The sequence below is a fragment of the Aquarana catesbeiana genome, linkage group LG01, assembly GCF_042186555.1.
Source record: "Aquarana catesbeiana isolate 2022-GZ linkage group LG01, ASM4218655v1, whole genome shotgun sequence".
NCBI lineage: Eukaryota > Metazoa > Chordata > Amphibia > Anura > Ranidae > Aquarana > Aquarana catesbeiana.
This window is the reverse complement of record NC_133324.1, coordinates 42,706,720-42,719,397: the sequence shown is the minus strand read 5'-3', so window position 1 is coordinate 42,719,397 and position 12,678 is coordinate 42,706,720. Positions and strand designations below refer to the sequence as shown.

The 12,678-nt window shown below is 40.6% G+C and overlaps 1 protein-coding gene across 1 annotated transcript in view; it reads left to right on the top strand.

Annotated features, from left to right (window-relative positions):
* The window catches only part of LOC141141394 (vomeronasal type-2 receptor 26-like), a 104,974-nt gene that overhangs the window by 31,028 nt on the left and 61,268 nt on the right, over positions 1-12,678 (top strand). The window contains exon 3 of the mRNA XM_073629073.1: positions 734-1,516. Coding sequence (XP_073485174.1) covers positions 734-1,516 — 783 coding nt within the window. The remainder of the gene's footprint in view (positions 1-733; positions 1,517-12,678) is intronic.

Here is a 12,678-nt window from a genome sequence, read left to right as displayed (position 1 = left end):
GCCCTTTAAGGAGCTTTGGCAAAATATTAGGAGTCTAAACAGACCCCTGATGTCTCATTTTTGAGACAGAGAAATTAGATTGAGCACACAGTCCTCAATCTCCATCACTGCAGTCTTAGCTTAACAGGAAGAGCACATCCTCCCTGTTCATTCAAAAACCAAAGCATAGTAAACACAGTTATAAATGAACACAGTAAGTGATCAGTACCGATCACTCACTGTTTTCATTCAGAAATGGTAGGGGCCAGTAAATTATGAGCCAGCCCCTTCCCTGTTCTACATCCTGAAGCAATCCTGCGCCGCAGCTTGTGGAAGAAGAGGTAAAGCCAGCAGCGCTGTGGGAGGGGGTACCAGGGGAGCACATACAGTAAGTGGCCCGGGCAGCAGAAGGAAGTAGAACCTGGATAGGAGGAGTGGGAGGGGCAGCATATACTGGAACAGATCCCCTGTATTTTCCTCCAGCAGCCACAGAATGCCGACGGGAGGGAAAGGCAGAGAAGTAGTCTTTCAGAGGCTGCAGGAGGACAATACCGGGATCTGTTCCAGTGAATGCTAAAGTGTAAAACCTAATGTGAAAAGAAGGCCTCACGGTCCCCTAGAGCATAGGCAGTGTCACCATTGCGACCATCAAAGCTCCACCAGCACCACACCCCATTCTGATGCTCTAAAGCGGCTGTCTAAGCAGCCTTATGCTGGTGCCAGCCCTGTTAATAGTTAATCCTCCTCCTTTCAGATCAGCTATGGAGCCACCGATTACTCATTAAGTGACAGACTCCTTTACCCGCATGTATTCAGGACCGTTCAGAATGATTATGTCTATTATTTAGCAATTGCCAAACTAGTGAAACATTTTGGCTGGAATTGGGTTGGAATACTTTTTTCAGACAATGATACTGGAGAGAATGAAGCGCAAATTCTGAAGACTAATTTGGCCTCCCAGGAGATTTGTGTGGCTTTTGAAAAAAGAATGACTGTGGATTCCGCTACAATGAATCAGTGGACAGACACACTTAGTAAAGTGCGTTGTAAAGTTTTAATACTTTGTGGTTCCTTCACAAGCAATGCTCAGGGATACCTTAGAAAATACTTACAGTTCAATATAAACCATATGCTTATCCTTCCCCCAGGCTGGACTTCAGGTGAAATCAAATTGATAACCGTTTTTGCAGGTTTTATAACAAGTTTGTTTTTACAGTTGTTTGATCCGCAAATTATTATTGATGAAAGTCCGTTTGATGACAATCTATTGTCAAGACATTCACAAACTGGACAGCTGATGGATGATCTGATCATTAATTTTTACAATATAACATCAACTCAAAATGGGAAAAATATTTATTTCCAAAATGTTTCTATTTTTAGTCATAGTATCATAAGAGGTTTTTTTCCACAAATTAAAGGAAGTATGCTTTGCAAAGAATCTCTACGAATGTATATAGCAGTAGAAGCTATGGCTGAAGCTATACATTTTTTCAAGAAGTTTAATCACAGTTTTAATATTAACAGATTTAAGCAGGTAAAATAGTATAGTGCAATAGCCTGTAAATTATTTTTTAGATTTTTTTTTGTATAGAAATGTAAGAAGGTACTTTGACCAGAGGTTTTGGGTTTGTTATAATTATTCTACAGGATTTATAAAGCGCCAACTGTTTGCACAGTGCTTTGCAAAATAAAGGGAAACAGTACAGTTACAATATAATTCAATGCAAGAGGGTTAGGAGGGCCTTGCTCATGGGAGCTCACAATCTAAAAGGAGCTGCAAGTGATACAAAAGGTAATAACTGTATTGAATGAGCTAATGAGAAAATAAAAGTATAGTTTTTAGGTGGTGGCAGGATAGGCTTCCCTGAACAGATGAGTTTTCAGGGATTGCTTGAAGGCGGACAGAGCAGGAGATAGCCAGACAGATTGCATTAGAATGTTTCAAAGGATGAAAGAGTCTCTGAAGTAGTCTTGGAGGAGAGCATAGGAGAAGATGTTGAGGGAGCTGGAGAGCAGAAGGTCTTGCGGGAGCGGAGAGAATGGTTTGAATGATAGTTTGAGATGAGGTTGTTGATGTAGCTCCTCAAGGCACGGCTCTTGTGAGTAGTTAGAATCTAAGTTGTTAGATGAGCGCAAGCCAGTGGAGAACTTGGCAAATGAGCTGATGGTTAGGTGCATACATCTAGCAGCAGCACTATAGCTGGGATAACCTGTGTAGCTGTAGGCCAATGAGGGGGAAGGTGTTATAGTCGAGGTGAGGGATACTAAGAGAGTGAATTTGTATGTTGGTGGTGTCATTGGCAAGAATGAGTGCATTTTGGAGATATTATGGAGATTAAGGTAGCAAGATTTGGACAGTGATTGGCTGTGGAATCGAAAGGAGAGATCAGAGTCCAGGATTACACCTAGCATGCGGGGAAGGGACATGGTCGAGGGGACATGGTCGAAGGAAATATACGTTTGCAACGTTTAGCATCTGACCACATCTGAGGGCTGCAAAGGGAATTGTTTCTGAGACTTCCCTCTGACAGACTTTGCAATCTCATGTCTGAACAAGGAAAATGTGTAATTTTCATCATATTTTACTAAGTGCAGATCCCACTTTGGCCACTGTCTGAATAGTAGCTTCACTGAGGGCCCCAACAAAAAAAACTGTATCTTTTTAGTAGAAGAATTAAGTTGGCCATACACCAGAGCAGGAATAGGCTTAACTTTGAGCTGTGAGTGACCCTGTCAGCACCTTGACAAACATCTACTGAAACATCAAAAAAGGTGAATGGCCAATTGTACATGCATAGATCTCTCTACAATGAATCTATACTGCTGGTTATTGAATTCAGTCGATTATAGTAGCTGTCATTGTAGATTCGTCCATCCATGCTGTTTAGAGTGTAAAAGATTAGAGGATCCCAGATGACATCAGTTTGCAGAACGTGGTCTAACATAGAGGCTTTTACGGTCCTGTTCTGGCTGGCGGACATGTAGGGCCCTCTCAAACATAAACATTTTACACATTAAAGCATACGCTTAAGAATTTGCACAAGCAACACATTGTTCACTATTAGAGACTTGCATTCCTGTTATCTTATCAGCTTGACAGACCTCTAGATTTCCAAATCCCTTATTGTAGAACAAGATTAACTTGCTCCATGATCCACATAAAAGCTCTTCTAAGAACATTTTACACATTTGGGGTTGATTTACTAAAACTGGAGAGTGTAAAATCTGGTGCAGCTGTGCATGGTAGCCAGTTTCTAAGTACAGCTTCTTCAATTAAGCTTTGACAAAAAAAATTTGGAAGCTGGTGGGTTTCTATGCAGAGCTGCCAGATTTTGCTCTCTCCAATTTTAGTAAACCAACCCCATTGCTCACTATAAGAGACCTTTCATTTTTCAAATCCCTTATTGCAGAACAAGAAGATTAACTGTCTGCATGTTACAAACAAAACGCGTTCTAAGAATCTATAGAAGAACCTACCATGTGTTCTAACATCTTTCTTCAAAACATTACTTTTTGAGCACTGTAATGTTATTTAATCATTAGCAAAATACATAGAATTATACTTCTTTATCAGAACTTTTGAGGTAGATAGATCTGCTCATGTATTCACACATATCATACCGTGCCTTGAAAAAGTATTCATATCCCTTGAAATTTACCACATAATTTATCATGTTACAACCAAAAACTTAAATTTAAATTTATTGTATTGGGATTTTATGTGATAGACCAATACAAAGTGGCATGTAATTGTGAAGAGGAAGGAAAATCATAAATGGTTTGCAATTTTTTTTTTTTACAAACATGTAAAAAGTGTGGTGTGCATTTGTATTCAGCCCCCTTTACTCCGATACCCCTAACTAAAATCTAGTGGAACCAATTGCCTTCAGAAGTCACCTAATTAGTAATAGAATCTCAGTATAAATACCGATGTTCTGTGAAGACCTCAGAGGTTTGTTAGAGAACCTTAGTGAACAAATAGCATCATGAAGGCCAAGGAACACACCAGACAGGTCAGGAATAAAGTTGTGGAGAAGTTTAAAGCAGGGTTAGGTTATAAAAAAAAAAAATTCCAAGCTTTGAACATCTCACGGATCACTGTTCAATCCATCATCCGAAAATGGAAAGAGTATGGCACAACTGCAAACCTACCAAGACGTGGCGGTCCACCTAAACTGAAAGGCTGGGCAAGGAGAGCGTTAATCAGAAAAGCAGCCAAGAGGCCCATGGTAGCTCAGGTGGGAGAATCTGTCCACAGGACAACTATTAGTCGTGCACTCCACAAATCTGGCCTTTATGGAAGAGTGGCAAGAAGAAAGCCATTGTTGAAAGAAATCCATAAGAAGTCCAGTTTGCAGTTTGCGAGAAGCCATGTGGGGGACACAGCAAACATGTGGAAGAAGGTGCTCTGGTCAGATGAGACCAAAATTTAACTTTTTGGGCTAAATGCAAAACATTTTATCATTTTCCATCCACTTCACAATTATGTGCCACTATGTGTTGGTCTATCACATAACATCCCAATAAAATTAATTTATGTTTTTGGTTATAACATGACAAAATGTGGAAAATTTCAAGATTTATGAAAACTTTTTCAAGGCATAGTAAGTTTTTTTCTATATTTTAATATTTTATTTAGAAATCAATGTTTTAGACTCTTTTATGGAACAGTCATTAAACCTTATCTTTGTACAGTACATACATGACTACCAAGGTAACCAGTGTAACTGTGCTTCAACCCTATCCTTAATTTCTGTATAAATCAGGGTAATATGAAATGAAACTTTATATGCTAATACTTTGCCAATTATACACCCACGGCCACTTTATTAGGTACACCTGTTCAATTGCTTGGTAACACAAATTACCAATCAGCCAATCACATGGCAGCAACTCAATTCATTTAGGCATTTAGACATGGTGAAGATGACTTGCTGAAGTTCAAACCGATCATCAGAATGGGGAAGAAAGGGGATTTAAGTGAGTTTGAATGTGATGTGGTTATTGGTGCCAGACAGGCTGGTCTGAGTATTTCAAAAACTGCTGATCTACTAGGAGTTTCATGCACAACCATCTCTTGGGTTTACAGAGAATGGCCCAAAAAAGAGAAAATATCCAGTAAGCAGCAGTTGTGTGGAGGAAAATTCTGTGTTGATGTCAGAGGAGAATAGACAGACTGGTTGGAGATTATAGAAAGGCAACAGTGACTCAAATAACCTCTCATTACAACCAATGACTGCGGAATACCATCTCTGAATGCACAACACATCAAACCTTGAAGCAGATGGACTACAGCAGTAGAAGACCACACCGGGTGCCACTCCTGTCAGCTAAGAACAGGAAAATGAGGCTACAATTCCCACAGGCTTCCCAAAAATTGGACAATGGAAGATAGGAAAAATGTTGCCTGGTCTGATAAGTCTCGATTTCAGCTGCGACATTCAGATGGTAGGGTCAAAATTTGTTGTAAACGACATGAAAGCATGGATCCATCCTGTCTTATATCAACGGTTCAGGCTGGTGGTGGTGGTGTAATGGTGTGGGGGATATTTTCTAGGCACACTTGGTACCAATTGAGAATCATTTAAACATCACGGCCTATCTGAGTATTGTATCTGACCATGTCCATCCCTTTATGATTACTGTCTTCTAATGGCTACTTCCAGCAGGATAATGCACAATATCACAAAGCTCAAATCATCTCAAACTGGTTTCTTGAACATGACAATGAGGTCACTGTACTCCAATGGCCTCCACAGTCACCAAATCTCAATACAATGGAGCACCTTTGAGATTTGGAGGAATGGGAGATTTGCATCATGAATGTGCAGCCGATAAATCTGCAACAACTGCATGATGCTATTATGTCAATATGGACCAAAATCTCTGAGGAATGTTTCCAACACCTTGTTGAATCTATGCTACAAAGAATGAAGGCAATTCTGAAGGCAAAAGTGGGTCCAACCCGGTACTAGCCAGGTGTACCTAATATAGTGGCCTGTGAGTCTTTTTAAAGTGGTTGTAAAGGCAGAAGGTTTTTTTTCTCTTAATGCATTCTGTGCATTAGGATAAAACAACCTTCTGTGTGCAGCCCCCCACCCAGCCCCCCTAATACTTACCTGAGCCCCATCTCCATCCAGCGATGTTGCACGAGAGACTCGGATATGGGGGACTCTGCCTCCTGATTGGCAGAGACACACAGCAGGGACTATTGGCTCCTGCTGCTGTCAATCAAAATCAGTGAGCCAATCAAAGGAGAGAGGGGGCAGGGCCACATCGTGGCTCCGTGTCTGAATAGACACACAAAGCAGCGGCTTAGCTCGGGTGCCCCCATAGCAACCTGCTTGCTGTGGGGGCACTTAACAGGAGGGAGGAGCCAGGAACGCCTGTGAGGGACCCGAGAAGAGGAGGATCCGGGCTGCTCTGTGCAAAATCACTGCAAAGAGGAGGTAAGTATAACAAGTATAGTATATAGTAAGTATATATAGCATGTTATTTTTCAGTAAAAAGAAACAAGAATTTAGTATTACTTTAACCATTAGAATCTGTGTGTGCAAATGAGCACATTATGACAAATGGCCCTCCCCAAACAGAATATTGTGCTAAACCTGTAGATAAATAAGAAAACCAGAACCTTCACTAAGTGGAAGAGTGGGTTTCATAATATAGTTAGCAGTGCCTCCACCCAGGACAGGACCTCTGTGAACATATACCCAGGTATATATAGTTATTAATAGAGATATCTCCAGATGAATGTTGCAGCAAAGTCCAGTTTCATGGGGCCTCTGAGGATGAACCCAATGTGGTGTCCATCTTTGTGTCTGAGACCTGAATATAAGATCTGATGTGATGAGGAGACCCTCCAGCCATTGTACAACCAGCCTAGAATTGAGCTTTTCATCAGCAGAAACCATTGTATGGCACTGGAACTCAGAGTCAGCCTATCTACTCTGCACCCTAGTGGATTTTAATCTATCATGCAACCAAACCTTTTACAACCAGAAGTGGCTGTTGGCTTGCCGAACCTGACACTAGCCTATGCTAATTATTGAGTCATAAAGTGGTTGAAAAGGCAGAAGGTTTTTTATCTTAATGCATTCTATGCATTAGGATAAAAAGTCTTCTGTGTGCAGCAGCCCAACTCAGCCCCTCTAATACTTACCTGAGGTCCATCTAAATCAAGCGATGAGGTCAGGCCAGTCAAGTTCCTCCACTCCAAACTAGCAAATTCATGTCTTTATGGTCCTCAATTTGTGCACTGGTGCACAGTCATGTTGGAACAGGAAGGGGCCATGCCCAAACTGTTCCCACAAAGTTGGGAGCAAAATGTCCAAAATGTCTTGGTATGCTGACACCTTAAGGTTTCCCTTCACTGGAACTAAGGGGCCAAGCCCAACCCCTGAAAAACAACCCCACACTATAATCCTCCCTCCTCCAAATATTTTGGAACAGTGCACAAAACAAGGTCCATAAAGACATGGATGAGCAATTCGGGGTGGAGGAACTTGACTGGCCTGCACATAGTCTTGACCCCAACATGATAGAACACTTTTGGGATGAATTAGAGCGGAGATTGCAAGGCAGGCCTTTTCTCCCACATCAGTGCCTGACCTCACAAATGCGCTTCTGGAAGAATGGTCAAACATTCCCATAGACACACTCCCAAACCTTGTGGACAGCCTTCCCAGAAGAGTTGAAGCTGTTATAGTTGCAAAGGGTGGTCCAACACAATATTGAACCCTACGGACTGGGGTGTGTGTAATGGCAGGTGTCCCAATACTTTTGGTAATATAGCGTATATACTCAGAAGCTTTGGACAATAATTTTAAACTATCAAACATAGGAGCACTTGCCTCTTAATCCTATCTGGTCTGGATTTAGCAGCATGGACAGGACACGTGGCTGAGACTTTCCCGCTCTCTCATCATTTTCTCCTTATTGGGAAAAGCTAATATATAATTACATATAACAGTGTGATATTAGTAGCTAATAGTAGAAGGCAGCAAATCCCTAGATATATAAAATAGAAAACATTAAAATTCAGTACACTAAAAATGTATTCCAAATCTCCACCAGTGCTTTCATACTAGTGAACTTGTGCAACAAATTCAAGTGAATGAATAAATAATTATATCATACTACTGTAGCAATAACTCTCGGTGGAGCTGCTGATTTAAGCGGGCCTGTCCTCTATGCTCTTCACCCTTCTTAAATTGTTCAATTCCCTTGACAAAACTGTAGTGCAGTGTTGTAACAATATTGCCCTGTACACACGGTCGGACTTTGTTCGGACATTCCAACAACAAAATCCATGGATTTTTTCCGACGGATGTTGGCTCAAACTTGTCTTGCATACACACGGTCACACAAAGTTGTCGGAAAATCCGATCGTTCTAAACGCAGTGACGTAAAACACGTACGTCAGGACTATAAATGGGGCAGTGGCCAATAGCCTTTATCACTTTATTTATTCTGAGCATGCGTGGCACTTTGTGCGTCAGATTTGTGTACACACGATCGGAATTTCCGACAACGGATTTTGTTGTCGGAAAATTTTATATCCTGCTCTCAAACTTTGTGTGTCGGAAATTCCGATGGAAAATGTGTGATGGAGCCCACACACACGGTCGGAATTTCTGACAACAAGGTCCTATCACACATTTTCCGTCGGAAAATCCGACCGTGTGTATGGGGCATAAGAGTATCAACTTTAACCCACAATATACACTTATAATTATATTTACCTCTACCTGGGTGCTGATAGCTCCACCTGCAGGAGAAATAACAACACTGCACACAAACTTCAATAATAACCAAGAATAACTTCTTTCTTTGAGTAAATAATATATTTATATCAAGAATTATTACAATGACTATACTATCACATCAATGTAGTGCAACAGTATAGGAAATGGTTATGACAATTGGTAACGTACACAAATATACCTAGTTATATATATTTATACCAGGGAGCTCCCCCTACTCTAAACCGTAAAGTCACTATTCTTTGTAACTAAATGCAGGGCTCTGCAATGAAAAAGATAGTCTTGACGTCTTCAGTCTTCGCTAGCTAAGAACTTGTAATTGTAATCCACAAGGGGTTCCTCTTGGGTGTTGCGCAGTGTAAGGTAATACACTAAGGCAATTATAATCCGGCAGACTGACTAAGTGTTCTTATATGAAGAAGACAAACATCTAGCATCCGCTCTTGAATACTGAAGTCTATGCAGATGTACTGTTTTCCAACTTAACTTGTTCTGTGGGACTATCAGTCCCAGCAACACTCTGTAACAGTTCTAAGTGTGTGTGTGTAGTATTAAACATACTTCCGGGTGTTAACCTTCTCACCACACGGGATCCAGGCAGATGGATGTCTCCGTTTCAGCAGTTCTAAGTCCGTATGGAGGCACCACCACGCCGTCACACTGTTCCGTTCACTAACGACCAGGAGTCTCCGGAACGATCACTTCTGCTGCTCCAACACTTTGTGATACGACGGCAGGATCCTTGTGGCTGCTCCGCTCCTTCACAAAGTAGGCCACAACCCTGTGGGACACACACACCCACTGAGTTCTGCTGGCAGGCCACGCGTCCCAGAAACAAGAGACCTAAGATGGCCGCTCCTTACCCCTTTATATCCTCCCACAATGCAGTTCAGTTCTCCTCTTGTCCAGGAGCATTGTGGGTGGGTCACAGCTAAAGTTCCGAATTAAACAATCAATCACTTCCATGTCACTTCACTTAATCATGAAACGTAAAAGTCTTGTACATTTTCAATTGTCCACAAGATGGCACTATAACAACTTATGTACTGCATAACACACATATGGATAAAAACAAAAGTTGTCAGCGCTACACTACAATAAATGATGAAGTTTAATTTAATAAATAAAGTAATCTTTGTGATGTCTTCAAAGTATAATCTACACACTGCTCCGTGCTCCACATTCATTATTAGCACTTCACCAGAGATACGTGCTTCTCTAATTCTTCACTTGAATTCGTTGCACACGTTCACTACTATGAAAGCATTGGTGGAAATTTGGAATTCATTTTTAGTATACTGAATGATTTTTGTATTTTATCCATACAGCGCTGCAATTGTTTGATGCATGATGTATAGGGTTGCTGACGTTTAATGCAGCTGCAGTAAAATGTTGACGTTTGTTTGCACGGTTTGCTTTATTTATCAATAAGTGCAAAGTATTTACAGTAAATCCCTACATATGTAATAAATATCTGTGATCATTTGCAAAGTAATATTAAAGGTTCATTAAAAAAAAACAACAAAAAATAAAAAAAGACGTGTTATACTTACTTGCTCTATGTAATGGTTTTACACAGAGCAGCCTGCATCCTCTTCTTCTTGGGTCCCCCACCAGTGCTCTTGGCTCCTCCCCTTTGACCAGCACCCTGAATAGCAAGCCGATAACTATGGGAGCACTGGTGTGTGCTCGCTACTGAGCCCCCGCACTATGCACCCATAAGACACATAGAGCCGTGGCTTGCCCCACCCCTGCCGCCCCCCACACTCTCTACTCATTGGCTCACTGGCTGTGACTGACAACAGTGGGAGCCAAAGGAATCCTGTACAAAAACTGTTATGCGTCACTTTAACTGACAATTGCGTGTTCATGCAACGCTTGACCCAAACAAAATTTATGTTCTTTTTTTCCCACAAATAGAGCTTTTTTTGGTGGTATTTGATCACCTCTGCGGTTTTTATTTTTGTGTTATAAACGAAAAAATACCAACAATTTTGAAAAAAAAAAAAAAACTTTTTTCCTTTCTGCTATAAAACATAACCAATAAAAAAAAAAAATCAAAAATCTTCATTAATATAGGCCAATATATATTCTGCTATATATTTTCGTTAAAAAAAAAAACCCAATAAGCGTATATTAATTGGTTTGCGCAAAAGTTATCATGTCTACAAACTATGTGATATATTTTTGGCTTTTTTTATTTTTACTAGTAATGGCGGTGATCAGTGATTTTTAGTGGGACTGCGATATTGCAGCGGACAGATCAGACACTAAGTGACACTTTTTGGGAACCAGTAACACCAATACAGTGAACAGTACTAAAAAAATGCACTCTCACTGTATTAACCACTTCAGCCCCGGAAGGATTTACCGCCTTCCTGACCGGAGTACTTTTTACAATTTGGCACTGCGTCGCTTTAACTGCTAATTGCACAGTCATGCAATGCTGTACCCATAGAAATTTGCATCCTTTTTTTTTCCACAAATAGAGCTTTCTTTTGATGGTACTTGATCACCTCTGCGGTTTTTATTTTTTGCGCTATAAACGGAAAAAGACCAAAAATTTTGAAAAAAAATGATATTTTCTACTTTTTGTTATTAAAAAAAAAACAATAAACTCAATTTTAGTCATACATTTAGGCCAAAATGTATTCAGCCACATGTCTTTGGTAAAAAAAAAAAATTAATTTTAATAAGCGTATATTTATTGGTTTGCACAAAAGTTATAGCGTCTACAAACCTAGGGTAAATTTTCTGGAATTTACACAGCTTTTAGTTTATGACTGCCTATGTCATTTCTCGAGGTGCTAAAATGGCAGGGCAGTATGTGATTGAATAATGATAACAAAAAAAAATTACAAAAAGTTGTCACTAAATGATATATTGCTAACACATGCCATGGTTATATGTGAAATTGCACCCCAAAATACATTTAGCTGCTTCTCCTGAGTATGGGGATACCACATGTGTGGGACTTTTTGGGAGCCTAGCCGCGTACGGGGCCCCGAAAACCAAGAACCGCCCTCAGGATTTCTAAGGGCGTAAATTTTTTATTTCACTCCTCACTACCTATCACAATTTTGAAGGCCATAAAATGCCAAGATGGCACAAAACCCTTCCAAATGACCCCATTTTGGAAAGTAGGCACCCCAAGATATTTGCTGAGAGGCATGTTGAGTCCATGGAATATTTTATATTTTGCACAAAGTTGTCACTAAATGATATATTGCTCAAACATGCCATGGGCATATGTGGAATTACACCCCAAAATACATTCTTCTGCTTCTCCTGAGTACTGGGATACCACATGTGTGGGACTTTTTGGGAGCCTAGCTGCATACGGAGCCCCGAAAACCAATCACAGCCTTCAGGATTTCTAAGGGCCATAAAATGCCAAGATAGCACAACCCCCACCCCCCCCAAATGACCCCATTTTGGAAAGTAAATACCCGAAGCTATTTGCTGAGAGGCATGGTGAGTATTTTGCAGCTCTCATTTGTTTTTGAAAATGAAGAAAGACAAGAAAAATGTATTTTTATTTTTTTCAATTCTCAAAACTTTGTGACAAAAAGTGAGGTCTTCAAAATACTCACTATACCTCTCAGCAAATAGCTTGGGGTGTCTCCTTTCCAAAATGGGGTCATTTGGGGGGGGGGGTTGTGCCATCTGGGCATTACATGGCCTCCGAAACTGTGATAGGTAGTGAAGAGTGAAATCAAAAATTTACACCCTTATGCCGCGTACACACGAGCGGACTTTACGGCAGACTTTGTCCTGCAGACTTTGACGGACTTTACGACAGACTTTCCAAATGAACGGACTTGCCTACACACGATCAACCAAAGTCCGATGGATTCATATGTGATGAGGTACAACCGGACTAAAACAAGGAAGTTCATAGCCAGTAGCCAATAGCTGCTCTAGCGTCGGT